Below are 25,719 nucleotides of genomic sequence, written 5' to 3' on the forward strand. Positions count from 1 at the left end.
ATTTTTATTACTATTATTAAAGAATGGGTGATCAATGGGCTCCAAATGAAGAGGGATTGAGACAACTTGTTGCCATCTTGCAAAAGACAAATTCAGGAAATCAAGAGGACCAAAACAAAGTTAGAAATGTAAGAAGATAGAACAACAACATATAACCTTTGATTTAAAGTTGTAATCTAATCATATATTGTTTGTTTATTAGGATTTGAATGGTTTTCATCGCATTCCAGATTATAACAATTATTTGACATTTATATTTGCAAAGCTACCACAGCTTGAGGATTATGTTCGTAATTGTGCAGGTTTATTGTTGAAACAAAACATTAAATCTTATTTCCCAGCAATGCCACGAGCAGTTCAGGATTATATTAAGCGTGAAGTTCTTCCAGTTTTGGCTGATCCCAAACAAAATGTTCGTCACACTGTTGCCAACATTGTCACCAATCTAATTGGTAAATCTTCATTTGCTGTAAGTAGAAAAGAAAATAGATAGAAAATAGAGGATCTAATCTTTTTTTTTAATTTTTTTTTTTAGGAATGGCAAAATTTACTTCCAGATCTTATTGGAGGATTGGATAGTCAAGATCCACATGTTGTAGAGGGAGCTTTATATACATTGTCATTGTTGTGTGAAGATTTCACTGATCAATTGGATAGCTCAGAGATTGGTAGACCACTCAACCAATTGATTCCAAAATTGTTGGGTTTCTTTACATCACCAAACCCAATGTTTCGTAGAAAGGCCATTAGCTCACTCTACTTTTTCATCCCAAGAATGCCAGGTGCTCTCTTGATCAACATGGACAAATACCTTCAAGGTATCTTTTCACTCACAAGCGATGAATCTCCAGACGTTCGTGTAAAGGTTTGCAGATCATTGGTATCCTTGGTTGAAATTAGAATGGACTTTTTAATGCCACATATTCATGATATTATCAAATTTATGTTGCATGCTACAAGAGTAAGAAGAAAAGAAAAAGTAGAAACAAACAATTAGTTTCAATTGGTATTAATCTCTTTCTCTATTTTATTTAGGATCAAGATGATGAAGTTGCATTAGAGGCTTGTGAATTTTGGACATCAATTGCTCAAACACAAAACTGCAGACCTTTGTTGAGAGAATACTTGCCAACTTTGGTTCCATTGCTATTGAATTGTATGGTTTATTCTCCAGAAGAGTATGAAATGCTCGACCATGGTGAGGATGCATCGGTTCCAGACAGACCACAAGACATCAAACCATTCTTTGCCAATAGCAACGTACATGGTGGCACTGCTGGTGGTAGCGGTGGCGGTGACAGTGGTGGTGAAAACCCTGAAGAGGATTACGACGATGATGACGATGATTGGGGAGAAGAAGAATCATGGTCGATCAGAAAGAGCTCAGCCTATGCATTGGACACTCTCTCTTTTATCTTTGACAATGATGAATTCCTCAAGGTTGCACTTCCAACCATCGAACAAAAAATGAGTGCTAGCAACGAATGGATCGTAAGAGAAAGTTCGATTCTTGCACTTGGCGCCATTGCCGAGGGTTGTCTCAAGGGATTGGCCCCACATCTCCACAATGTCGTTCCATATCTCATCAACACTCTCAACGATGAAAAACCACTTGTTCGTAGTATCACTTGTTGGGCTATCAGCAGATACAGTAGTTGGATCGTTAATGAAGGTGGACCACAACTCCTCCAACCTTTGATTATTAATTTGTTACATAGAATTTTAGATAATAACAAACGTGTACAAGAAGCTGCTTGCAGGTATGAAAGTCAAATGATTTAAATGAATTCATTTTTTATCTAATCAAATTATCTTTTTTTTAGTGCATTTGCAACCATTGAAGAAGATGCTGATCAAAGCTTAGCTCCATTCCTACCAAATATCTTGACCACTTTTGTTCAAGCCTTTAAAAAGTATCAAGCAAAGAATCTTTTAATTTTATATGATGCCATTTCAACTTTGGCCAAGGTTGTCGGTAGAGATTTGAATAGACCAGAATATGTTCAAATTTTAATTCCGCCACTTTTGGAAAGATTCAATCTTTTGGAAGATAATAATAAGTAAGACAAAAATCAACTAATTGTTTATGAAAAATCATTAACCTTCTTTTTCTTTTTTTTAAAAATAGGGCATTATTACCATTGCTACAATGTTTGAATCCAATTTGTGCAGCTATTGGAATGGGTCTCAAGGACTTGTTATTGATTTTCTACAATAGAGCCATTAACATTATAAAAAAAACAATTACTGATCAAATGGTATGCGACAATCATATGATTTATTTCTATAGAACTTTATACTTACATTTTTTATTTTTACTTTAGCTTTATGATCAATCACCAGAAACTATAGATGCACCAGATAGAGAATTTTTGGTAACTTCATTGGATCTTATTAGTGGTTTAGCCGGAGGTATTGGTACCAGTATCGAAAGTTTGGTAGAACCAAGCAAACTTCCAGAGATTTTATTAGAGTGTATGAAGAGTAGAGAGCCAGATGTACGTCAAAGTTCATTTGCCTTGTTGGGTGATCTCTCGAGGATCTGTATTGTTCACTTCCAAAACAAGATCACAGAGTATATCCCAATCCTCATGAACAACCTCTTCCCAGACTGCATTCCAGTATGTAATAATGCCTGTTGGGCCATCGGAGAGATTGCCATCAGATTGCCACTCATTGTCAAGCCATACGTCCCCAACATCTTGCAAGCTTTGATCCCAATCATGAAAAATACCAAAAACAACAAAAATATCCTCGAAAACACAGCCATTACAATTGGAAGATTGGGTTTGGTTGATGCAGAAAAGTGTGCAGACAGAATCGACGAGTACATTCAATGCTGGTGCATGGCCATGCGTAGCAAGATGGACGACTCTGAAAAGGACTCTGCTTTCCGTGGCATGTGGATGATCATTTTAGCCAATCCAAATGGTGCTCTCAAATCATTGGTTTACATTTGCGATGCTATTGCCTCTTGGGGTGAAAGAATCGAACCAGATCTCAACGATGCATTCCAAAAAATACTTCACATCTTTAAAGAAAACATCGGTCCCCATTGGCCACAATTTTACAGCCAATTCCCTGACCAATTGAGAGTCATTTTGAATCAACGTTATCACCTTGAAGATAAAAAGAATTAAAATTAAGATAAAACTAATTAATAATAATAATAAATAGTACGACTCCCCAACTCCAACCACAACAACAAAAAATATCCAACCAATTAATAATAATAATAATAATAATAATAATAATCAACCAACATTCAACAACACATAAAAAATTCTTGGGTCTCTTAAGAGGAAACCCTTGTTTAAACTTTTTTTTATTTATACTAATCCCAACAACTTCTTCAACAATCAACAACACCAACAACAATAATAATAATAATAATAATAGCAACCACGATACCCTAAACTTTACTTTTTAATTTTAATTTTCGACCAAAGAGTAAAGTATTTTATAATACTTGTCATAATAAAATAATAATATAATAATAATCAATAATAACATAATGTCCCAATAAATAAATGGATCAATCTTTCCATTTTTCCCTTGAAACTTTATATTTTTTTCTCTGTTTCAACTCCTCCAACGATCGTGGAGAAGACAACATGGTAATAAATGAAATGAAGAACATGTAATCATCACAAGAAGAAAAGATGTTTTTCGATCCAAGATTAGTACCAAAAGAAAAGAAAAAGAAAACAATTGAGTTAATTAATTTAATGATCAAACAAGGAAAGTTTACTAAAAAGGCAGATAAAATACATATGGAACTTCTTGTACCTTTAAAAAGGATATCTCTACACAGAGTGTACTTAATAAAATGTTTTAAACAATAAATAAAAACCATTTTTCATGTGTACAGATCAGGATTTATATATATATTTAGTTGTTAAAAGAAAAATGGTTTATTTTATGATGTGTAATAATATTAGTAAAGTATCTATAATTAAAGAAGCAATGATAAGAGTTGTCTAGGGACATGGAGGGAGATCTTTGAGGTCTTGGATGGTTGGATAGGGCAAGGCCAATGTCCACTGAGATAAATTGTTATTCTTTTCAAATTCTTGGGATGAACATGTCAAGTTTTTATAATTGAGAGGTTTGTTGTGCTCATATGAATCCTCCACAGAGATGAGGTAAACTTTGAGATCCTTGTTTGACGGATGGAAGGGGTTTGTGATCTTTGGCCTTGGTGATTTGAAAGAGCAAGTTGGGTGTAAGTAAGAGATCGATTGCTGGAAAAGACTTGTCCTTGGGTATGTAGAGAGTATTTGGTTCGGTCCATTTGTCGATTGAACCAAATGTGAGTGCTCCTCCAGGTGAGGTGAATTCAAAGGTTTGTTCCTTTTCTTTGGATTTGATTTTGAACGTGGCCCTCTTCATTAAAGACTTGATGGCAAATTGTTCGTAGAGATGCCCGACCATTAATTTGTGTGCTTCAGAAGTTGAATTGAAATAATTTGCCAATGGAAGAGATGTGTCGATAAGTTTCTGAGTGAGTACTTGAGCGGCTACCCAATCAGAAGCAAAAATACCGGTAAAGTTTGTAAATGAAGAATTGACCTCTCTATGTATTACATTTGATGAGACGGTGTCTTCGCTTGCAACATCTCCCATTGCCCTCCAACACTGGTCAAAGTCTGTTGAGGACACAAATCCATCCTTTACAATATCAATGTCGGTCGTTTGGCCGAAAGCAAATCTGGCAGATCCACCAGCATAGTAATAGGTCTTTTCGACAAAATCATCTGTGATTTTGTGGGGTGCAACAGAGATCGTGCCTTTAAAAGCTCTGTCTTTGACCAAAGTGGCATGTAATAGGTGGTAGGTCGTGGGCTGTTCTTGAGAAAGGAGGTTGACAGGTCTTTACGCGGAGAGGTAATCAAGATTGAGACACAGTTGGTGTCGAGAACCCTTGGACTGGGACCATATCTGTGATGTACCAGATACCATAGTTGTAGGCAGTAGCTCCTCCATCCGAAAAAAAAAAAAGAATAATGAAACAACGAACAACAAACAATTAAATTAAAACCTTTTTAATAGGTAAAAAAATAGAAAATTGTATCAAAAAAAAAAAAAGTGGTTGGTCTATTATAGATTAGGAAAGATGTAGTTGGCGATAAAGAATGGAAGAGAATACTTGGTTATGTGCTCTCGCGAATGCAATATTCAATACAAATATGGACAAGGGGAGAAACAAATAAGATGGACTCTAATAAATTAGTATATATTATATAATATACGAAAAGAGTAAAGTATTATTTATATTACTTTTTTACATTATATAATAATTAATAATATCATATTGTCCCAATAAACCAATCTTTCCGTTTCCCATGAAACTTTATATTTCTTTTTTGGGTTCGAGAAGACCATTTAAAATTAATTAACTTTGAGATATTTTTGATGGAATGTGTCTTCCAATCGATCAAGTGATTTCAAGTTCATTCTTTTCAAAAAGACAAATACTATAGTATATTTTTATAGAGAAAATGAAGGTATTGGCAATAGTAACAGGAGCATCAAGAGGATTTGGTTATTCTATCGTAAAAGAGTTGATCAAAAAGACAACTGCAGAGGCACAAGCTTCTCATATCGACTTTAAACTCTATGCAAGATCACTTTCGAGTCTTGAATCAACAGAGAAATTGATCAAGGAACTTCTTCCACAAGGCAACAAGATCGATAACTTTGCTATTGATTTTAGTGATATTGAACAATCAGAAGCTACTTTTAAAAAGTCATTAGAAAATGTTTGTAACTCTAGAATGAATGAGAATTAGAATTCTTTGTATCACTAACATTTTTTATTTTATTTGATAGGTTTCATTTGGTGAATATCAAAAGGTTATCTTTTTCAATAATCATGGTTCTCTTAGTTTCCTTCAAAGAATTGATAGGTATGTCAACCAATGTTGACCATCAACATAGTCTTGTCTGACCCTAACATTTTTTTTGATTCTATTTAGTTTAACCAATTTTATTCAAATTAAAAAGGATCTTGATATGAATATTACCTCATTCCTTGTTACCAGTAGCATTTTCTTGTCAAAGATTAGAGAACAAAACACTCCACTTTTGACAAACACTTCCTTCTTCCTTGTCAACTCTTCATCTTTGGCTGGTATTAAACCATTTGATACTTGGGGAATTTATTGTACTACCAAGGCTGCGTATGTCTATAATATATAGCCATAGTTGATTTAATAACCATTTTCTTACATTTTCTTTTTCATTTTCATTTAGACGTGAAATGTTATTAAGAGTAATCAGTGAAGAATCCAAATCAATTCCAAATATCAAGACATTAAATTATTCACCAGGTGCAATGGATACTGATATGCAAGGAGAAGTCAGAGCCAATACAATTGATGAGGAATCAAAGAAATATTTTGTCAATTTGAAAGAAGAAGGTAAATTGGTTGATCCATTCAAATCAGCTGCCAAGATGATGGTATTACTCTTTGAAAACACTTTTGAATCGGCTGCTCATCTTGATTACCATGATTTACCAGTCATCCAATAAATCTATAACCTATTGTCTCTCTCTTTCCATATATATTTAGTTTAATGATTTGTACAAATTGTTTCTTTTTATTTTTTTTTAAATCTTTTTTTTTTTATAGGTCATCTTCGTCATCGTCATCCATCATACCATCGTTGTCATCATCAGAGAATTTACTAAACTTTGCTCTCGAATTGTTTGTTTTGGAAAAGGTAGTTGGAGGAGATGACATTGGGGAATTGTTGGCGTCGCAAATCATGCTTGATAGAGACATTGGATCATAAGGTTTACCATTGCTTGGGGTACTGTGATTGTTTGCAAGTTTTTGTTTCTTTGATACTTGATCTTCATCGACATCGAGTAAACTATTGTCGGTGGTGGAGGTAGTACTTGTACTGCTGGTGGAAGAGGTGGAAGTGGTGGTAGAGGCAGCTTGGAGACTTGCCATTGGGATTGGCTCTCTTTTGACGCTGTCAGCTGACAAATGAATAGGTTGAGTTGGTGATAGGGGTGGTTTTGGAGTGGGAAGTTGGTTGTTTGGAAAAGCTTCATTGAAAAGTTTGGTAAAGAATTTTTGAAGGTGAACGGCATCTTCAAAGATCTCTGAACCCGATTGGTTATATACTTGGGCATTGTAAAACATAGTATTTACATGAGCAGCAAACTGTGCAGGTGTATGATATTTCTTGCCAATGATACGGTCCTTGATGATCTTCATGTCGATTGGCTCCTTGGTGATGTTGTAGTAGTCTGGGTAGTCACGCTTGCTTGGCAGACGCAAAAAGACATCGCAACGCTTTCTTCCCTCTTCGTCCGTGTCCAATCGGAACGCATCATAAATGTCAAGATACTTGATCTCATTCTCGGTGGTTGGTCGCTTTTTGATGGTGCCGGCTGGTCTACCACGTCCGCTGTACTTTCTGGGTGCTGGGGCGGGTTGTGAGGGCGTAGCTCCCGATGACGACGTGGTTGGGGTGGGTGGTGGAGTGAGGAGTTCTCTATTGTCAGATGGAGTGGATGGAGTGGACGGCTGTTGGGGTGGAGCAGCAGTAGACCCTCTTTTCTTGGCAGGTGCCTTGCGTTCCTTGGCAGCAGTTTTGGCACGTTTCTTGGGGGTGGGGTATTTGCTGTTACTGGTAGGCGTGCTGACTTGGCTGCCACTGTAGCTGTCTTCATAGTCTTCGTCATCAAGCTCCTTTCTCTTGTGGTTCTTTGGAGTTGGTTTTTGACGGTACTCCTCCTGCTCCTCTTCACTCGACGATGAGCTGGAATCGTCGCTCTCGTCGTCAATGTATTCGTTGATGTAGACGGCTGCGTTGGAGGCGGTACGACGACGTCTCTCTCCATTGTTGAGCAGACGCAAGAGTTCCTGGTCGTCCACGTCTTTGGCGTTGGATGAGCGTGGTCGCTGACCTGGACCAAACACAAAGCTCATGTCTTCGGTGACCTCAACCTCCTTGGAGATCCAAGCGGGAAGCTCGTCCTCTTGGCAGAGACGCTTGTACTCGCCCTTCTTTCCTTCTAGCTTCCAACGTTTGTTTTCCATCTCTGAACGCTCCTTGTCCATGCGTTCAAAGAGCTCGACCTCTTCAGGTGTACGCGCAATCATTTCGTTGATTTGTTGGTCGTTTGGAATACCCTGTCGCTCCATCTCTGCAGTCTCATCCTGTGCCATCAAATACTCGAGCATTTTCATTCTGTCTGACGACTTGCTCTTGTTGTTAAACTGACCAGCCTGGATAATCTTCTTGTCCAACTCCTTTTTAAAGATGGCTCTTGCCAAAATCTTTTCTTCCACGCTGTTGACTGTGACCAAACGTAATACTTTTACCGTTTGCTTCTGGCCAATTCTATGCGCACGATCTTGAGCTTGGAGATCCATCTGAGGATTCCAATCAGAGTCAAAGATGATGACAGTATCGGCGGTTTGGAGATTCAAACCCAAACCACCAGCACGAGTACTTAGTACAAAAATGAAAAGGTCGCTGCCTGGTGCGTTGAAAAGATTCAACATGGGACCACGCTCTTCCGATTTGGTTGAACCATCCAAACGAAGGTACTTGTAACCTTTGTAGGTGAAATAATGTTCGAGAATATCAATCAAATGCGTCATTTGGCTGAATATGAGTACACGATGACCAGATGCCTTTAACTTTGGAAGAATCTTGTCCAAAAGATCAAATTTACCTGCCGATCTAATCATATACTCATCGATTGCATATTCTTCATCATAAAATAGATAAGGATGATTACAAACTTTTCTTAATTGTACCAATGTATTCTTTAATCCTCTTGCAAGTCTTGGTGCTCCTTCTTCTTGATTCAACTAATAAAAAGAAAAATGAATAAATAAATATATACTTTTCTTTTTTATCTTTTTTTATCTTTTCTATTTTCTTACTTTGTTAACACTTTTAGATCTAATTAATTGATACATTTTAGCTTGGAAAGCAGACATTTCACATTTAAGAACCTTTTCAACTTTATCAGGTAGTTGAGTTTCGACTTCAGTTTTGAGTCTACGTAAAAGGAAAGGACGAAGAACCTTGTGAAGACGTTGAATGATGAGTAGTTGTTCTTCTTCATTCATTTCCAACTTTTCACCTGCAAATGGAGCATTGAACCATTGTTCAAAATCATCGACCGAATCGAAAATGTTGGGCAACAGGAAATTGAGGAGTGCCCAAAGTTCTGGTAAACTGTTTTGTAGAGGAGTACCAGTTAGGAGAATACGGTATCTCGAGTGATAGGCATTACCAAGGATAATAGAGAGCTTGGAACTATAGTTTTTCATACGATGACCTTCATCAATGATGAGATAGTTCCACTTGATCTTGGAGAGCATATTTTTATCCTTGATAATGTATTCATAGGTGGTGACGAGTACATTAAACTTTGTTGGGGCAATATGGGTATCGTAGAGTGATTTTCTCACCTCTTTTTTACCATAATAGAGTACTTTGAGTACCTTTGGTGCCCACTTTGAAAACTCTTGACCCCAATTGGCTAGTGTAGAGAGAGGGACGACCACCAAGTAGGGACCCTTGTTTTGCTTCTTTTCCATGAGATAGGTGATGAGAGCGATGGTCTGGATAGTCTTTCCGAGACCCATCTCGTCGGCCAAGATACCATTGAGCTTGTTGTTGTACAGTGACACCATCCATTGCAGACCTTGCATCTGGTAGGGTTTCAACTGACCGCCCTCCAAAAGCTGTGGTTGCTCTGGAATCTCTTCCGTGATGGAATGGGCCTTGCTATAGTATGAATGTGCCTTGCTGACTAGTGTCGTCTGAGCGGGAGCTGGTGCGGTAGCCGGACGCTTGGCAGAGGCGTCGGCTGGCTTGCTAACGGGTGCAGTGCTGCTCGTGCTGCTATTGTTGGTCGATATCTCGTCAGTGATGGTGGTGGCGTTGCTGGCTGCATCGGCTGCCTCTGCTTGTTGCAAGGCCAGTTCCTCCTCGTCTTGCATCTTTTCCTTTTGAATGAGATGCGAGATCTTGTCGAGAAACTCGTTGGTCTGGTCAAACAACTCACGTAGACGCTTGTTCTTGGTCTGTTCGAGCAACTTGAGGTACTTGCCTTCATCGTTGCTCTTGAGTGCACGAAGTCTGTCACGCTCCTCCTTTTCACGCTGCTGCTGCTCCTTTTTCTCTTGCATGGCAAAGTAGCTGGTTACACGCTTGGCTACCTTTTTGGTCGATTGCATCTGGTTGCTGTGAAACTCTTTAAACTCGCGTCCATGATCCAAAATCTGTTTGAGGAAGCTCGACATTCGTGTCTTTGCCTCTGGTGTATTTTGGTTGGTTTCATTGTATGGCATGATACGTTGTGAGCTTAGAATACCATCCAACTTTGTTTTCTTTTTAGAAGCTGAACCACTTTGTGACGACGACGATGACGACGACGATGAACTATGCTTGCTGCCCAGCAAAGCAGTAGTGTTGTTGACAAACATACTACTGTCGACCGAGTCGAGTAATTCGGCTCTCAACTTTTTCTGAACCTCAAAGAGACTGAGTTGTTTGTACTCTATGGCCATACGAATTCTTTGTGCATTTTGACTGGCACAAATCTTTTCGACTTGGGTATGACCAACTCCATTGGCAACTGCTCCAACACTGCTCGATGATGATCCATCTTTTTGTTCGGCGTTTGGACTACTGGCAGCTGCAGTTACAGCAGCTGAAGCCTCTTGATCATCAAACTCTTTTAGACTCTTTTTCAAATACGTTGTTCTCTGATTCATTGCCTCTTTTATGCTAATCTCTCTTGCCTCTCTGAGGAATTGGTGATCCAATGGAACAGTTTTAATACTGTCTGTAACAGGTGGTATAATATATTGTGCAGGACATTGCATTGGAGGTGGTGGTGGGGGTGGTGCAACTACAACTGGTGGAGGTGGAGGTGCAACTACAACAGGTGTGGCGGCAGCAGCCACCACTGCAATCGGTTGCTGTACAATGGCTGCTGTAGTTGTTGTATTCTCCAAAACTGGTTGTTGTGGTAGAGATTGAGGGAGTTGAATAGGTGGACTAACAATTGATGGTTGTTTAACAAGTTGTTGTTGTTGTTGTTGTTGTTGCTGTTGCTGTTGCTGTTGTTGTTGTTGAATAGATAATGGTTGTTGTTGAGGTGGAGTTTGAGTTGCAATGATAGGTGGCATTGCCCCATTTTTATAGGCAACCAATTGTTGGAAAAATCCTGCTGGCAATGGCTCTCCAGTTTGTAGCCATTTAACAATATATTGATTCGCGCGGACTTGTAGTTTTACAAAATTGATTTGCTCTGGAGTCATCAATGGTTTACCAATTGGCATTCCTTGGATAATCTGTTGTTGTTGTTGAAAAACCGCTGCTGCTGCCGTTGGTGTTGGTGTTGTTATTGTAGTTGTTGTTGTAGTCGGTGTAGTAGCTATATTTGTTGTTTGAGAAATCATCATAGGTGATTGAATTGGTGGTGTTGTTATAGTGCCACCACCATAAATTGGATTGGATTGTTGTTGTTGTTGTTGTTGTGCAAGCTGTTGTACAAGCTGTTGATGTTCAGATTTGGCTTGTTTCGTCTTTTGTGCATCTGCTAGTACTCGATGGTTAGCAATAACTCGTTTAAAAAGGTTGGTCTCTGAAGCATTCCAAGACAACCCACTCATACTAATACTTCTCAAGCTTTGTACATATTGTTGATATTGTGGATCCATCACATCTGACAGTGCCTTTTGTAAATTCTCGGTTGCCTAAAAGATAAATAAATAAATATTAGAGAGAGAGAGATCTTGGGTGTCATCATCAATCAATATCAATCATCACACAAACTACTTACTGTATATATTTCAAGGATAGCTTCTTTTGAGAAACTTAAAAGTGGTGCTTGTTGAGGTTGACTCTGTGTCTGTTGTTGTTGTTGTTGTGGAACCTGTCCCTGTGGTTGTTGTTGCTGTTGAGCTTGAGCTTGAGCTTGTTGTTGACCTTGTTGTATTTGATTGTTCTGTCCCTGTTGTTGAGCTTGAGCTTGTTGTTGCTGAGCCTGCTGTTGTTGAACCTGCTGTTGAGCTTGAGCTTGTTGTTGTTGTTGTTGTTGTTGAGCTTGAGCCTGTTGTTGCAAATGTTGTTGTAGCATTTGTTGTTGTTGTTGAGCTTGTTGTTGTTGGTATTGATATTGTTGTTGAGCAGGGGAAAGCATTGGTGGTGGTTGATTCTGTACAGTTGGCACCATTGGTGGAGAAGACATTTGTTGTGCCTGATACATTGGTTGCTGCTGCTGCTGCTGTTGACCTTGTTGAGTATAATATGTATTATTTGGTGTGATTTGTTTGTTCATCATTTGTTGAACTTGTTGTTGTTGTTGCTGAGGGGTTTGAGGTTGTTGAGGTGTATGTTGTTGTTGTTGTTGAGGTGTATGTTGCTGTTGTGTAGGTGTAGAAACGTACATGATTGGCGATGATATAGGAGGAGAGGATGATTGCTGCTGTGTAGAGGATTGTTGTTGAACACCCACTACTGATGGTTGCTTCATAAACTGATTGTTGTTTGCTACTCCTGCTCCACTAGTATTATTATTATTATTATTATCAATTGCCATTCCAGTATACTGCTGCTGCGGCTGCTGTTGCTGCTGTTGCATCATCTCGGGATGTTGCTGTGGCTGCTGCTGCTGCTGTTGGAGTGCAACTTGCTGCTGCTGTTGTTGTGGTTGCATATATGGGTTCATAAACTGTTGTTGTTGCATTGCATTATAGTCAACAGGTGGAGTCCCCATCATATTATTATTGTGCATAGTAGCTACAACCAACAACGATGATGTCTATCTATATATTTTCACTATATAATCAATGATGATGACGACGACGACAAACAATATAAATATATTAATAAATAAAAGACGTCCTCTTCTCTCTTCTCTCCTTGTAATGCTTACAAATTGTATGTATGATGATGAGCTTGCTTTAGATCTGATCGACTATAGAACTCTTTAGAGAACGATGATAATAATAATAGTATGTGTGATTGAATAAATAAATAAAAGAGTAGTGAATATTTATTGTATGATGTAGTATCTGTGTAGTATTGTGTGTATTTATTTATTCTCTCTATGATGATCTATTCATAGTTGATCGATAAAATTTGGTTTAAAAACTAATAATATAAATATATTTGGTGATTATGTGATAGAATAATTATAGTGTACACAGCTCAATAAAAAATAAGGAGGGAGTTGTTTTCCCTCTTCTCTCTCACAAACTCACTTTTTAATTTTTTTTTTATTAATTTAAAATAATAAATAAATAAGAACAAACAAATAATAATAGTAATATAGTAGTAGTAGATATTAAAACTAATACTATAGTAGCAATAAAGGAGAGAGATATTAAATGAAGATCAAACACGGTCGCAGATGCATCATTGATCGAATATCTACCCCTTGTTAACAAACCAATCGTCATCCATCTCTCTCGTAGTTACAAAAAAAAAAAAAAAAAAAAAAGAAAAGTGGGGGGGAGAATTATCGAATACGCTGAAAAACCGTCATCCACATTCGTTGTTGAGCCATCCATCTACGCTGTACATAACAGCAAACAATACCCTACCCTAAACAACCACTATGTTGTCCTCGGCGAGACTATTTAAAGCTGCTGCAATTTTAAATAATAATTTGAAAGATCTCGGTACCAACCAACTATCACCATGGTTTACGAGTCACCCCCATCACCATCCTGGTAATACTCCACTTTTTACTCGTAGGGCTGTCTCTTCTTCTTCTTCCTCTACCTCTATTTTAAATGTATTTAATAATCAACAACAACACATCTACTCATTCGGATGTGGAAAAGGAGGAAAACTAGGTAACAGTGCAAATGATGGATATGAAGCATACCCTTTTAAAATTGATGATTTAGGTGATTACAATAATAATAATAATAATAATAATAATAATAATAATAATAATAATAATAGTAGTGATGATACATCTAATAGAGTGAATGATATTAAATCATTACATTGTGGTCACTACCACAGTATGATTATTAATAGTATGTTTGTTTTAAATCAATTGCATATAATAATAATGAATGATCAATCACAACAGATACTAATTGTTTTTTTTTTAAAAATATAATTAAAAGATAAAGGAGAATTATATACATGGGGATGGAGTTCATTTGCAGGAGGAGAGAAAGAGAATAAAGAAACAAATTATAATGAATGGAGTCCAAGACTAGTCGATGAATATGTATTGGATAATGACAGTATCTTGCAATCAAGAGATGTTTGTGTAGAGAGTGTTGTTGGAGGTCGAAGACATACTCTGGTGGTCGATAACTTGGGAAGACTGTTTTCATATGGCGTGGGAAGTGAGTATCAACTAGGATTCTCAGACGACCATCATCGCATACGCCCTACACTCGTTCGAGAAGAGATTGGTAATGTAAAGGTGGTCAAAGTAGCTGCCGGTTGGGGACACTCACTGGCATTGGACAGTGAGGGTAGTATCTGGGGTTGGGGATGGAATGCTGAAGGACAGTTATTTGTCGATCCAACAAGACACCCAGTTTTACATCGTCCAACCAAAGTGTTTTCATCAACGTCTTCATCATCGTTGGTGGTACGAGACATTATATGTGGGTCGGATTACTCGGCATTCATTACTGACAAGGGACATGTATATATGGTAGGTAGTGGAGAACATGGACAATTGGGAAGAGGCAATACAGAAGCAAGTGCATATCCACAGATAGTCCAAGGATTACAAGGACAAAGGATTGACAAGGTTGCATGTGGATTTGGACATAGTCTATTGCTAGATGAGCAACAAGGTCAGTTGTTTAGTCTAGGGTGGAATGGAAACGGTCAGTTGGGTGTTGGGGACACATTGAATCGATTGGTAGCCACACCAGTCTCTATGCCCGACCGAGTAGTATTGATAGGTGCAGGAAGAGCTCATTCAGCGGCAGTCCTAGCCAACGGACAGTTCTATACTTGGGGGTGTGCTCGAAAAGGTAAACTTGGATCAGGTAACATCAATGGAATGGAAACCATCCCAACACAAATAACAGAATACGATGATACTGATGATTGGCCATCTAAACGTCCAATCGATCTATCATGTGGATTTGATCATACCCTTGTTAAAGTTGTAGACCAATAAACTAATCGATCCCCTATTTGTAAATATCATTTATACCACGTTGTTAACTCTTTTCTTTATTTCCACTTGTTTGTTTCGTCGTAGTCGTCGTTGTCGATGTTGTTTTGGTATCATTATTATTATTGTTATTATCATTTTCATTATTATTCTTTTTAATATCAGCAAATATATCTTTACCACCAAAAAATGCGGTGACTGCTTCCATTGCATCTTCATCATCACTAATATCATCGTATCGTGACATGTCGATACCTTTGTTTGCCTCTTCAAACTTTTGTTCTGTTGTTTTAGCTCCCAGCTTTCTATTCATAAATTGTCCAAATTCATCAACCTATAAGATCCATCATTAATCTTTGTTAGTTATATTATATATTTCACTATCATCAATCAATGGTTGTTCAAATGTATGATGATTGATTGGTATCATTGCATTGCATTGCATTGATTGATTGATTGATTGTTGTTGTTGTTGTTGTTGTTGTTGTTGTAGTTGTTAATCCACATACAGTATTAATATTATAAAATGTTTTAAAAGCATAGACCATTGCGGCAGATGAACCAACACTCAACAATGTACCCATTGCCAATGCTTTGAGAGAAAATGCTACAGCAGAAGGAGTAGCCATTGTTTGTTGACGTGTAGTATTACCTCTTCTACTTCTTCTAAAACCTAGAAATACACCAGCCATGAAACCAATACCAGTGACTGCTCCAGCAGTAAGCATAAATGTTGACAATGGCATATCCTTTTGTATGAATACAGGTATTTTAACCTCTACATTATTCAAATTACCATCCAATAAACTTCTAATAAATCCTTTTGGTTTTTGTTGATGTTGATGTTGTTGATGTTCTTGTTGTTGTTCATTTTTAGTATTATTATTATTATTAGAAGTATTATTATCTGTCATTCTTATTCTTATCTATATACAAATCGTGTAAACAATGAAATGAGATGGACCATATGCACAAAAATCATGATGGTAGTCATTTTTGCGTCATCATTTTCGTTTAATTTAAAATTGTACATAATATATTTGATTTATTTTTAATATTGGTTTATATTTATCTATCCTATCCTATCCTATCTATCTATTTGATTCTTTTTGTCTTAGAATATTAAATAGATCGGTATTTCTAAGATTATGTACCAAAACTTTAAGGAAATCATTTACAATTGGATCTTTTTGTTTTTTAATATCTTTATATACAACACTGATAAATATTTGTGCTTCTACACGAACTAAAAAGTAGGTGTAATCTGATGTTTCATGCGTTGGTCCTCCTCCTGTCCCAGACCCACTACCACCTCCACCAGCAATGGGTGATGATGTTTTGAGATTAGTTTCTACTTTTTGAGAGTCGACGTAGTAGAATAAATCGTGTGGTCGCTCAAGTGCATGTTGATTGGTTAAATAGATACTAATGATATTTGGTAAATGTTGGTTGGGTGGTTTATCTTGTGGCAAGTAGAATATAGGTGGATAGGCCCCCAATCCAGTTGGTGCTTCTGTATTATTAAAACAATATCCCATCTTTGAGTATGGTTTACCTTTACATTCGAAAAAGATACCAAAAAATATTGAATTACTCTTTTGATAAAATGCTTCAATCCTAAATGGAAATAAATAGAATAAATAAATAAATAGAATTGATTAGATTAATATGGATATGCATATTGTTTGTTTTTGTTTTTGTTTTCTTTTTCTTTTTTTTTTTGACATACATTAAAACATAATCAGGATTATTACGAAGAGTTGCATCTTTAAAGGATTGATAAGTTCCACCATTCTCTTCTTCGACAGTTCTCAAAGGGAAATGGAAATAAAGAGATGATTTTGACATGAGAGCATTGAAAAATATCGATAACCATTGATGGATGGAATTGGATGTCCATTTTGGATCGCTGCTATAAGTTCCTCTACTTTGATTTAATTGATCAAAGTCTCTCCATAAATCTAAATCCAATCTTGATTGATACAATAATAGTATTGAATCTTTAAATATATGTCTATTCATTGATACATAAACTTTTAATAAATTCTTTAATATTTGTATTTCATAACTACAAATAGAAAAAAAGTCAGTCATTATTATTATTATTGTTTGTTCATTTAATATAAATCTCTCTCTCTCTCTCTCTCTTCTTTTTTTAGCATACTTTGTATTTGTTTTAATACCCATTAATAGAGGATGAGTAATTTTATCACGATAGATGGTTGGAATGGTTTCAAGTGAATTGACTAGTTGATCAAAATTAGTTTCTTGGCTGATTGACATGACCAATGTAGTGTAGACACCAATCATATCGATTCTAACCTGTACGATGGTACATGTTTGTTGTACGAGTGATGAAAAGAAGGATATTTCAGGGTCATCGTCAACCGATGATTTCTTTGACGATGCATAATACCCAAGTGCAATCTGACTAGCAGTTTGATTCTGTTGGTTCTGTTGATTTGGTTGTTGTACTCCACCAGTTGTTGTTGTTGTTGTTGTTGGTGAAGATATCAACTTTAACAAACTTCTCATGTCATTTGATACTTGGATATATTGATCTTGAATGTTATTATTCTTTAACGACAAGTATGAATGTTTGTAATACATATTCTCACAATTTGATAGTGTCAATAATAATGCCATAAATTTACTCCATGGTATTAATGAATCTCCCTTTAAATACATAATATAACTATGGTTAGTCAGCTGAGCTAGCTTTCATTCTAATCCCCTCTCCTCCTCTTCTTGCGCTGACATACCTGTTGTTTTTGTTTGATTAGTTTTGGAAGTTGACTAAAGTTGAGTCTCTCCAAACATCCATAGATGGATGACAATAGATCTCTGTTCATACTATAGTATAGTAGTAATAGTAGCAGTAGGTAGAGATAAATACATGTACAAGCTGCTCATTAAAATAATTAAAAATAAAATGAATCACCTTCGTTTTGATCATCCAAAAATTGTATTTTCGTGTTGTCTCTTCTTTGTTCAGCTGTCAGAAAGAAGAGAAAGACACCTATCTTTTTTACTTGACTCTGTGCGATATATAAAAGAGTTATATATAGATAGATAGATAGATAGATACTTTTTTTTGACAACTATCGTATATATATATATAAATATTGCAACAACTATATAATAACAACAGAATAGTCTAGAGGATCGCAGCAGCACCATCCTTCCTTTTTTTGTACAACAGTATTTCATCAACAAGTCAAAGGTTTATTTGTTGATCAACATCATCTTCCTCCCTTCATCTTTATCCTCTTCCTTCATCATTCTTCATTCTTTATAATATAATGGAAGAATTCCTAAAAAGAAAAGAACTACCTAAATGGTTAGAAGATACACTCGACCCGATATGTGATGTGGATACCAACTCATTGACAGAATACATCATAGCGTTGATAACCAACAAGTTTACGAGTCGGAGGGAACTAGAAGATGTCTGCTTTAAGGATCTAGATGATTTCCTCAAAGACAACACAAAATCGTTTACATACAAGCTGACCGACAAGTTGGCTGCTATCAACTACTTTAACTTTCACACATCCTCTTCATCTTCTTCTTCTTCTTCTGGAGGAGGAGAAACATCTTCAAGTAAACAAGATGTTGGAAGAGACTATAGAGAAAGAGAAAGAGATAGAGACCACAAACCACGCGAAAGAGATAGAAGTAGAAGTAGAAGCAGAGATCGAGACAGTCGAAAATCAAGAGACAGAAGCAAAAGTAGAAGCTCAAGTCCAAGAGACAGAGATAGAGACAGAGATAGAGATAGAGACAGATCTTATCGTGAACGAGACTATGAATACAATGGAAGAGGTCCAAGTTATCGAGACCGTGAAAGAGATAGTGACCAACCAATCAATGATTCAGATGATCGAAGAAAATATAGTGACGACTATGAAAGAAAAAGAATCAAGGCGCAAAGATATAACCCAATCGGTGGTAATGGTCCAACAGGTACATCTACAGCTGCACCACCCAATGGAAAATACAAGACAAAGAGATGTAGAAACTTTGACGAGAATGGATACTGTGAGAGAGGAAACTCGTGTCACTTTATCCATTCAACCAATAATATGCCCGATGCAACGATACCACCATATCCACCAATCGTTGATGCTTACAACCAACCACCACTACCACCAGGTGCTGGTGGGCCACCAGGGAGATATCCCAATATGGGTCAACCAAGCATGATGGCTCCACTTCCATACCCCTTTCACAATGTGCATCAGACAAACATGTATGCAAACCAACCACCACCACAAATGATGCCATACGACGTTCAACATCCAATCGAATCTGTACAAGGTTATAATCCTGATTATTACGATGGTGATGTTTCAATGAATAATAATAATAATAATAATAATAATAGTCATAACAATAATAATGGTGATGATGAAAATGGAAATGATGATGATGAAAATGGAAATAATAATGGAAACAAACACAACAACAACAAAGGTGGACACCATCTTAAAAAGTTTGTAAAGGTTAAAACTCATCATTCATGTCCAGATCCAAATTCAACAACTCTTATCATTACAAATATTCCATCAAATATCAATACTGAAGAAGAAGTTAGATCTCATTTTTCAAAATTTGGTAATATTGAAAATATAGAAGTATGTAGAAATTAAATTAAAAAGAGAAAGAAGAGCATATGACTTATTATTATTATATTTTTTTTTACTTTTAGAAAATATCAGCAAGTCAATGTTTAGTTGTATTTGAAAATAATGGAGATGCAGTTAAAGCAATGAAATCACCAGAGGCAATTATGAATAATAGATTTATAAAATTATTTTGGCACGATTCCTATGATGGAAAGAAAACCAAGTTTGAAGAGACTCAGGAGAAATTCCAACAACAAAAGAAAAAAGAAGAGGAGAAGCAAGCTTTACATCTCAAAGAACAAATCCTCCAAAAGAAACTAGAGGAAAAGAGAAAAGAGGTAGTGGAAAAGAAAAAAGATCTCATCAAAAGTCGTGATGAACTGCGTCAACAACAACTCGAACTCCAGAAACAATATATCGATAAATTGGAAACTTGTACAGATGAAGGAGAAAGACAAAAAATCAAAGAGGCAATCAAAAATCTTGAAAAAATCATTACAGAGTCAATTACTACCGATACAAGTATAGTAAAGGAAATTAAAAAACAAACTCCATCCTCCTCCTCTTCTCTACCTTTACCAACAACATCGGAATCAATGGTATTGGATTCTGCTGAATCAAACATCAACACACAACAAATAGCAACAAATGATGGTGATGATGGATCGTCATCAATCGTGGCTGAACCATCGATTGTAGTTGCAACGACGGGAAGTGGTACACCACCAATTCCAAAATCAAATCACTTGGAAAATATATTAAAGAATTTGGAAAATGAAGCTAAAAGTCTTGGCATTGAGATTCCTCCAGGAGGAGCAGGAGCAGTAGTTGCCAAACCTTCTTCTTTGGCAGGAGCAAAACCAAAACCTTATCCATTTTTCCCAAAGAAACCAATGATGGCAAAACCACTTGCCCCATTATCAGCAGCTGCTTTGAAGCATAAAAATAGTTCAATGATCATTGACAATCGATCGACCACTATTGTCATTCGAGATCCACCCAACGAATTCAAAAAGGAGGAACTCCTCAAACAACTGTTCTCCGATATCCAATCTGTAGACATTAATCCAGACTCTATCGAAATCAAATTTACAAAGAGAGAGTCTGCTCAACGTGTATTTTTGGTTGCCAAATCTTACAAGGGAAAGGAATTACAAATTGCTTGGGTTGAAAAACCAATCATTCCAACTCAACCTACCTCCTCTAATAATGAAGATTCAAATATGAATTATAATAATAATAATGATTCAGATGACGAAGATGAAGATGAAGATGATAATGAAAGATCTTGGAAACATTAATAATATTATCAAATAATAATACTATACTATCACTAAAAAAATGAAATAAAAAATATTTTGATTCATTTATTATTGTCAATTATTTAAAAGTTAATAATAAATAAATAAAGGTTTTGATCATTGACTAAAATTAAAGTCAATTGATCTACATAAATAATGATGTGATTGATTCATATCCACAATCTTGTTGTTTTGGTTTGGAAGATTCTCCTTGTTGTTGATGATTGAATGTTAATTTAATTGGTACATTTTGAACTTTGGTATTGTTTTGGTTGTTGTGCTAAAATAAAAGAAATAAAAAAGTATTTATAGTTAATAGTATCTGATTTACCAAAAGTTTTGGTATCAGATGAATTGATTTTGATGAAATAGGTACATACGGATCTAGTTCTGGTAAGAGAATTCCAAAATTGTTGAAAGGTGGAACTGATATCAAGTGAGAGTTTGGAAGACTTTGTCAATAAACAAAAAACAGAATAGACAGTACGAAGTATTTGAACACATGGAATTTCTTGATTATCAGAAAACACATTAAAACGGAACCATTCTCTAACTTTTACCTTTTTCTTTTCTGTTTCTTTTTCAATACATTGAATAGTTTCCAATGTCATTGATAATAAAAACTAAAAAAATAAAAAAATAAATAAATATAAATAATATGTTTTTTTTTTTGTTTATTTTTTTTAAAACTTTACAAACCTTTTGAGATAAATTTCTAAGCTCAGAGATTGGAATTGTGACTCTTGGTGGTGAATGGACATTTTTGTCATTGGTTGATGAAAGTTGATTGGGTGTGTTCACATCATATAAAGATCTAGAATCGGTGTCAGGTGTCAAGTATGGGTGATATGGTGATTGGAAACGATAAATGGTTGAAGGTGTTTTGGTTTGAGTTTGTGGAGGTTGATGTGGTGTTGAATAATTAAAAGAAGAGGATGAAGAAGGCGTAGTAGTTGGGTTTGAAAAATGTCTTTGGTAAAATGGTGTAACTGGTGTACCACTTACCAAAGGTTGAGAATCTTTATTTAATTTTGATTGTTGTGGTTGATTAGACATGATTGATGACTATTTGGAGGAGATGAAACTCCGATTTTAGATTTAAATTATTTTGATCTTTTACTTTTTTTTTTTACCAAGTGCCACTATTATCTCTACCCAAAATTATCTTTTTTTTTAGATATATATATATATCTATAATAATGAAATGAATGTCAGAGTCAGAGTGGGTGAACCATACCATCAGAGTCTTGCCTCAAAAAAAAATACAATTTTAAATCTAAAAATATTTTTTAAAATAAAAATAGACCTCATTCCAATGATCGGTCCAAATATTTATAAATATAAAATTTTATATTTATAAATCATTTCTTCTTGGAATTCTAAAAAAGAGAGAGATAGACATACATAGAGAGAAGAAAGAAAAGATAAATATATTTATTTATTTATGTATTTATTTATTTATTTATTATTATTTCTCTTTTTCCTTTTTAATAGCTGAACCACCAATAGAAGTTATTGTTGATGTAGAGGTTGAAGGATTATCTTTTTGATGTCTTAGACAAATGCCAAGGATGAAGAGTTTGAGGAGTATTTTGAGCATGACCAAACATAGATATATTTGCGAGAGAATGATAAGACTAAACAAGGTGCTACCGCCAGACATGGGGATGAAGGGGTAAAAGAAGCGGGCAACGATAGTGGCCAGTGGGAACGGAACAAAGCCAATCGTGCTGGTGATGCTCCACGTGCTCTCTGTGAAGCTCTTGTTGCGCGCATCTACAATCGTCTCGATCAGGATCGTAAAGAACTTGCCATATATCTTTGGTGTAATCTTGTTAAACTTGGTTATAAAGGCATGTTTGATGGCATCGACTAGTATCTCTGAACACCATACACACAAGATGACCAAAGTCATTTCAATAGCAAACTCGGTCGACAAGTCCCAATCGGTATCTGACAGATTCTGGAATGTGATAATAGTAAGGTAGATAAAGATCTGGAAACGTTCAACAATATCTGCACATGATATTTGAAAGAGATTCTCTTTTTCAAAACGTTTAAATACCGATCCTTTAAGCTCGACAAAGTTGTTGGACATGATTAACGTCAACAATGCATTGTTGTAGGAATTGATAGCTACGTTGAGTGTAATAACCTGTGTAAACAGTACAAGACTGTGTACACATACATAGATGGTGCATACTAGCATATGAGTGAATGGCGCAAAGATACGACGACTATTATCTACCACCAATGCACGTCTAGACATTCCAGTTCCTGGTGGAGTTGATGCAGTCGTTGTTGTCTGTCCACTACCACTTGATAAACTAACAGACATCCAATACAAAGAATCGAAAATATCCTGACCAAACGAACAACACAATTTATCCAATACCTCCAACACATTGAATATAATGTATAACTTGATGACTGCCTGTCCCCTAATATGATGATACACGACCGATGAATCCACAAAATTGATAAATACAAATGATACACACCAAATCAATGTTCTAAATAAATCATAAACTTGTGTTGGTGTTAGAACATATCTAAAAAAAAAAGAAAAGATAAATATTAAGTTAATTAATTATTTTCCAAATTATATATTATTATTATTATTATTATTATTATTATTATTATTATTATTATTAATATATTTCATACTTTTTAGTAAATGGTTTTGATAATAATTTAAAGAAAGATATACATATTCTAATGGGTAAGAATGTAAATAAATATAAAAAGTTTTCAAAGCAAATGAGGAAACCAAATAGAACCAACTTTTCCAACTCCCATGGAACATGTACAAAGTTATAAACTTGTTCTCTCTTTTGTGTATCATCTGCATTGGTTGGCATATAATCTCCATATACTTCATCTTTTAAATATGATATAAATGACCATTCCTTTGTTGTAGTTGAAGATGATGATGACGAAGATGATGATGTACTAGTCGTTGTAGTTGACGTACTAGTCGTCGATGATGATGATGCAGGGTTGGACGAACCTTGTAATGTTGCAGTAGTAGAAGTAGTAGTATCTTGCATTACATCTGCTGGAATAATAAATGGTATTGGTGATGTTTCCCTTGATATCTTTTCAATCTTTGTTCGGCTATTATTATTGTTATTATTATTAATATTAAAACTATGACTTGGAGTCGTCCTACCTCCTCCATGACTTGCCGATCTATTTCTTGATGTATTTTTGTGATTATTATTACTATTATGTTGATTAGTATCTTTCTCTTGTTTGACTATGATTGGTGATTTTAATGGTTGTTGATTACTAGTGTTTGTTGTTGTTGTTGTTGTTGTCGATGATGAAGATGATTCATCATTTTGTTGATGTTGTTGATGATAAATGACAGTCAATTCTTTATCATCTATAGTTGTATCCATTGCATTGAGAAAGTCTCTTTCTTGAGTAGTCAACTTGGCAGGTGAACATGGTACAGATGGCGGAGGCAGATTAGGTGATGAGAAAACAAAAGGTGACGAAGCAATCGATGAGTTTACAGTACTCGAAATAATATATGGCGATTCATTTTTAAAACTGCTACTATGTATCAACTCATTCTGATTATTATTATTCTGATTATTATTATTATCATTCCTTTGATGATGAAGTTGTATAGTAGTTGGTACGATAGTAGTTGTAGCGGCTGCTGCAGTTGCTTTAGATTCTAAAATGAGATTGGCCATTGATGTAGTTACAGGGATTGGCAGATTCAATAAACTCTTGTGGTTGTGTGATAATATGATCTGTGTCGTTGCATTACTATTACTATCTTCATTGTGTTGCTCTTCCTCCTCTGCCTTTTTATCATCTACACTACATCTAATACTATTACTTGAACTACTACTCGTATCAGTACCACTGCTGCTGCTTGAACTACTTTCAGTACTATCTTTTAAATCTGCTATTGACCGATCTTCCATATTACCTCCATCACCATCATCATCATTATGAAGAAGAAAAGGAGTTGTACTATTGTTGTTGTTGTCGAGTGTTGAAAGAGAAGGAGGAGGAGGGGAGGAAGATTGTTCAATCAGAATATTATTATTAGGAATACTACCCATCTTTTGTTGTTGTTGTTGGTGTTGTCTCCTCGCTTGGGTATCGGTTGTTGTGTTGTTTATATTATCGTCTTTGGGGGCATGATCAGAAGCAAAGTTGGGATGGTTGTTACCGTAATTGTCATCGCGGTTGCTGCTGTTAATACTATCTCGATGATCTTTTTTGCCCATGGTTGATGGTTCGGAACCGTAACTGGGATGGGATGCCTTTATGACTAATCGAGAGAATCTTGATGTTTTCTTTCTTTCTCTTTTCTTGCTCTCTCTCTCGATTGAATTGTGAAGTGATGAGCTCATCACGTAGACTGGAGCTTGACCGGAGAGAGAGAGGGATGATAGTGGGGGGGGAGGGGGGTGGGTGTGTGAAAGATTTTTTATAGTTTTACCGTATAATGCAAGATTATTGGTCAAAAGCGGCAATCTCCAGAGAGTCCATCAAAAACCAAAGCTGCGGGAGTGTGAGTACATGTGCATGCTTCCAAGATGGCGAGGATATATTTTAATTTTATTTTGGAAGATTCCAAAGTGGCGCCTCCCCCCTTTTTTTGATGATT

At 36.0% G+C, this 25,719-nt stretch overlaps 10 protein-coding genes across 10 annotated transcripts; 4 read left to right on the plus strand and 6 right to left on the minus strand.

The window, feature by feature from the left end:
• Window positions 1-23: 23 nt before the first annotated feature.
• tnpo (transportin) lies at window positions 24-3,140 on the plus strand (the record flags this gene model as incomplete). The annotated part of the gene is made up of 7 exons (XM_004358992.1): window positions 24-128; window positions 203-469; window positions 536-961; window positions 1,036-1,760; window positions 1,824-2,060; window positions 2,129-2,258; window positions 2,325-3,140. 7 exons carry the CDS (start codon window positions 24-26, stop codon window positions 3,138-3,140), a joined length of 2,706 nt encoding a protein of 901 aa, XP_004359049.1.
• A 979-nt stretch (window positions 3,141-4,119) lies between these two features.
• On the minus strand, window positions 4,120-4,962 carry DFA_01075 (uncharacterized protein; the record flags this gene model as incomplete). Its single annotated transcript, XM_004358993.1, has 2 exons — window positions 4,120-4,850; window positions 4,953-4,962. The coding sequence occupies 2 exons, from the start codon at window positions 4,960-4,962 to the stop codon at window positions 4,120-4,122; spliced, it is 741 nt and encodes a 246-aa protein (XP_004359050.1).
• Window positions 4,963-5,214: 252 nt separating this feature from the next.
• Window positions 5,215-6,535, plus strand: sr (sepiapterin reductase; the record flags this gene model as incomplete). The annotated part of the gene is made up of 5 exons (XM_004358994.1): window positions 5,215-5,232; window positions 5,499-5,762; window positions 5,833-5,909; window positions 5,979-6,182; window positions 6,256-6,535. The coding sequence occupies 5 exons, from the start codon at window positions 5,215-5,217 to the stop codon at window positions 6,533-6,535; spliced, it is 843 nt and encodes a 280-aa protein (XP_004359051.1).
• Window positions 6,536-6,629: 94 nt separating this feature from the next.
• DFA_01077 (SNF2-related domain-containing protein) lies at window positions 6,630-12,772 on the minus strand (the record flags this gene model as incomplete). Its single annotated transcript, XM_004358995.1, has 3 exons — window positions 6,630-8,840; window positions 8,916-11,747; window positions 11,834-12,772. 3 exons carry the CDS (start codon window positions 12,770-12,772, stop codon window positions 6,630-6,632), a joined length of 5,982 nt encoding a protein of 1,993 aa, XP_004359052.1.
• A 70-nt stretch (window positions 12,773-12,842) lies between these two features.
• Window positions 12,843-15,157, plus strand: DFA_01078 (uncharacterized protein; the record flags this gene model as incomplete). The annotated part of the gene is made up of 4 exons (XM_004358996.1): window positions 12,843-12,937; window positions 13,753-14,042; window positions 14,136-14,278; window positions 14,444-15,157. The coding sequence occupies 4 exons, from the start codon at window positions 12,843-12,845 to the stop codon at window positions 15,155-15,157; spliced, it is 1,242 nt and encodes a 413-aa protein (XP_004359053.1).
• A 143-nt stretch (window positions 15,158-15,300) lies between these two features.
• On the minus strand, window positions 15,301-16,068 carry DFA_01079 (uncharacterized protein; the record flags this gene model as incomplete). Its single annotated transcript, XM_004358997.1, has 3 exons — window positions 15,301-15,305; window positions 15,335-15,488; window positions 15,664-16,068. 3 exons carry the CDS (start codon window positions 16,066-16,068, stop codon window positions 15,301-15,303), a joined length of 564 nt encoding a protein of 187 aa, XP_004359054.1.
• A 177-nt stretch (window positions 16,069-16,245) lies between these two features.
• Window positions 16,246-17,842, minus strand: DFA_01080 (uncharacterized protein; the record flags this gene model as incomplete). The annotated part of the gene is made up of 3 exons (XM_004358998.1): window positions 16,246-16,771; window positions 16,884-17,222; window positions 17,319-17,842. The coding sequence occupies 3 exons, from the start codon at window positions 17,840-17,842 to the stop codon at window positions 16,246-16,248; spliced, it is 1,389 nt and encodes a 462-aa protein (XP_004359055.1).
• A 614-nt stretch (window positions 17,843-18,456) lies between these two features.
• On the plus strand, window positions 18,457-21,083 carry DFA_01081 (uncharacterized protein; the record flags this gene model as incomplete). Its single annotated transcript, XM_004358999.1, has 2 exons — window positions 18,457-19,791; window positions 19,866-21,083. 2 exons carry the CDS (start codon window positions 18,457-18,459, stop codon window positions 21,081-21,083), a joined length of 2,553 nt encoding a protein of 850 aa, XP_004359056.1.
• A 236-nt stretch (window positions 21,084-21,319) lies between these two features.
• DFA_01082 (uncharacterized protein) lies at window positions 21,320-22,139 on the minus strand (the record flags this gene model as incomplete). Its single annotated transcript, XM_004359000.1, has 3 exons — window positions 21,320-21,363; window positions 21,415-21,706; window positions 21,783-22,139. The coding sequence occupies 3 exons, from the start codon at window positions 22,137-22,139 to the stop codon at window positions 21,320-21,322; spliced, it is 693 nt and encodes a 230-aa protein (XP_004359057.1).
• A 498-nt stretch (window positions 22,140-22,637) lies between these two features.
• DFA_01083 (DUF747 family protein) lies at window positions 22,638-25,462 on the minus strand (the record flags this gene model as incomplete). The annotated part of the gene is made up of 3 exons (XM_004359001.1): window positions 22,638-22,859; window positions 22,978-23,635; window positions 23,751-25,462. 3 exons carry the CDS (start codon window positions 25,460-25,462, stop codon window positions 22,638-22,640), a joined length of 2,592 nt encoding a protein of 863 aa, XP_004359058.1.
• Between the last annotated feature and the right edge of the window lie 257 nt (window positions 25,463-25,719).

The sequence above is a fragment of the Cavenderia fasciculata genome (genome assembly GCF_000203815.1).
Source record: "Cavenderia fasciculata unplaced genomic scaffold Scf_Dfasci-F-a-25c12.r2-5, whole genome shotgun sequence".
Classification (NCBI taxonomy): domain Eukaryota; phylum Evosea; class Eumycetozoa; order Acytosteliales; family Cavenderiaceae; genus Cavenderia; species Cavenderia fasciculata.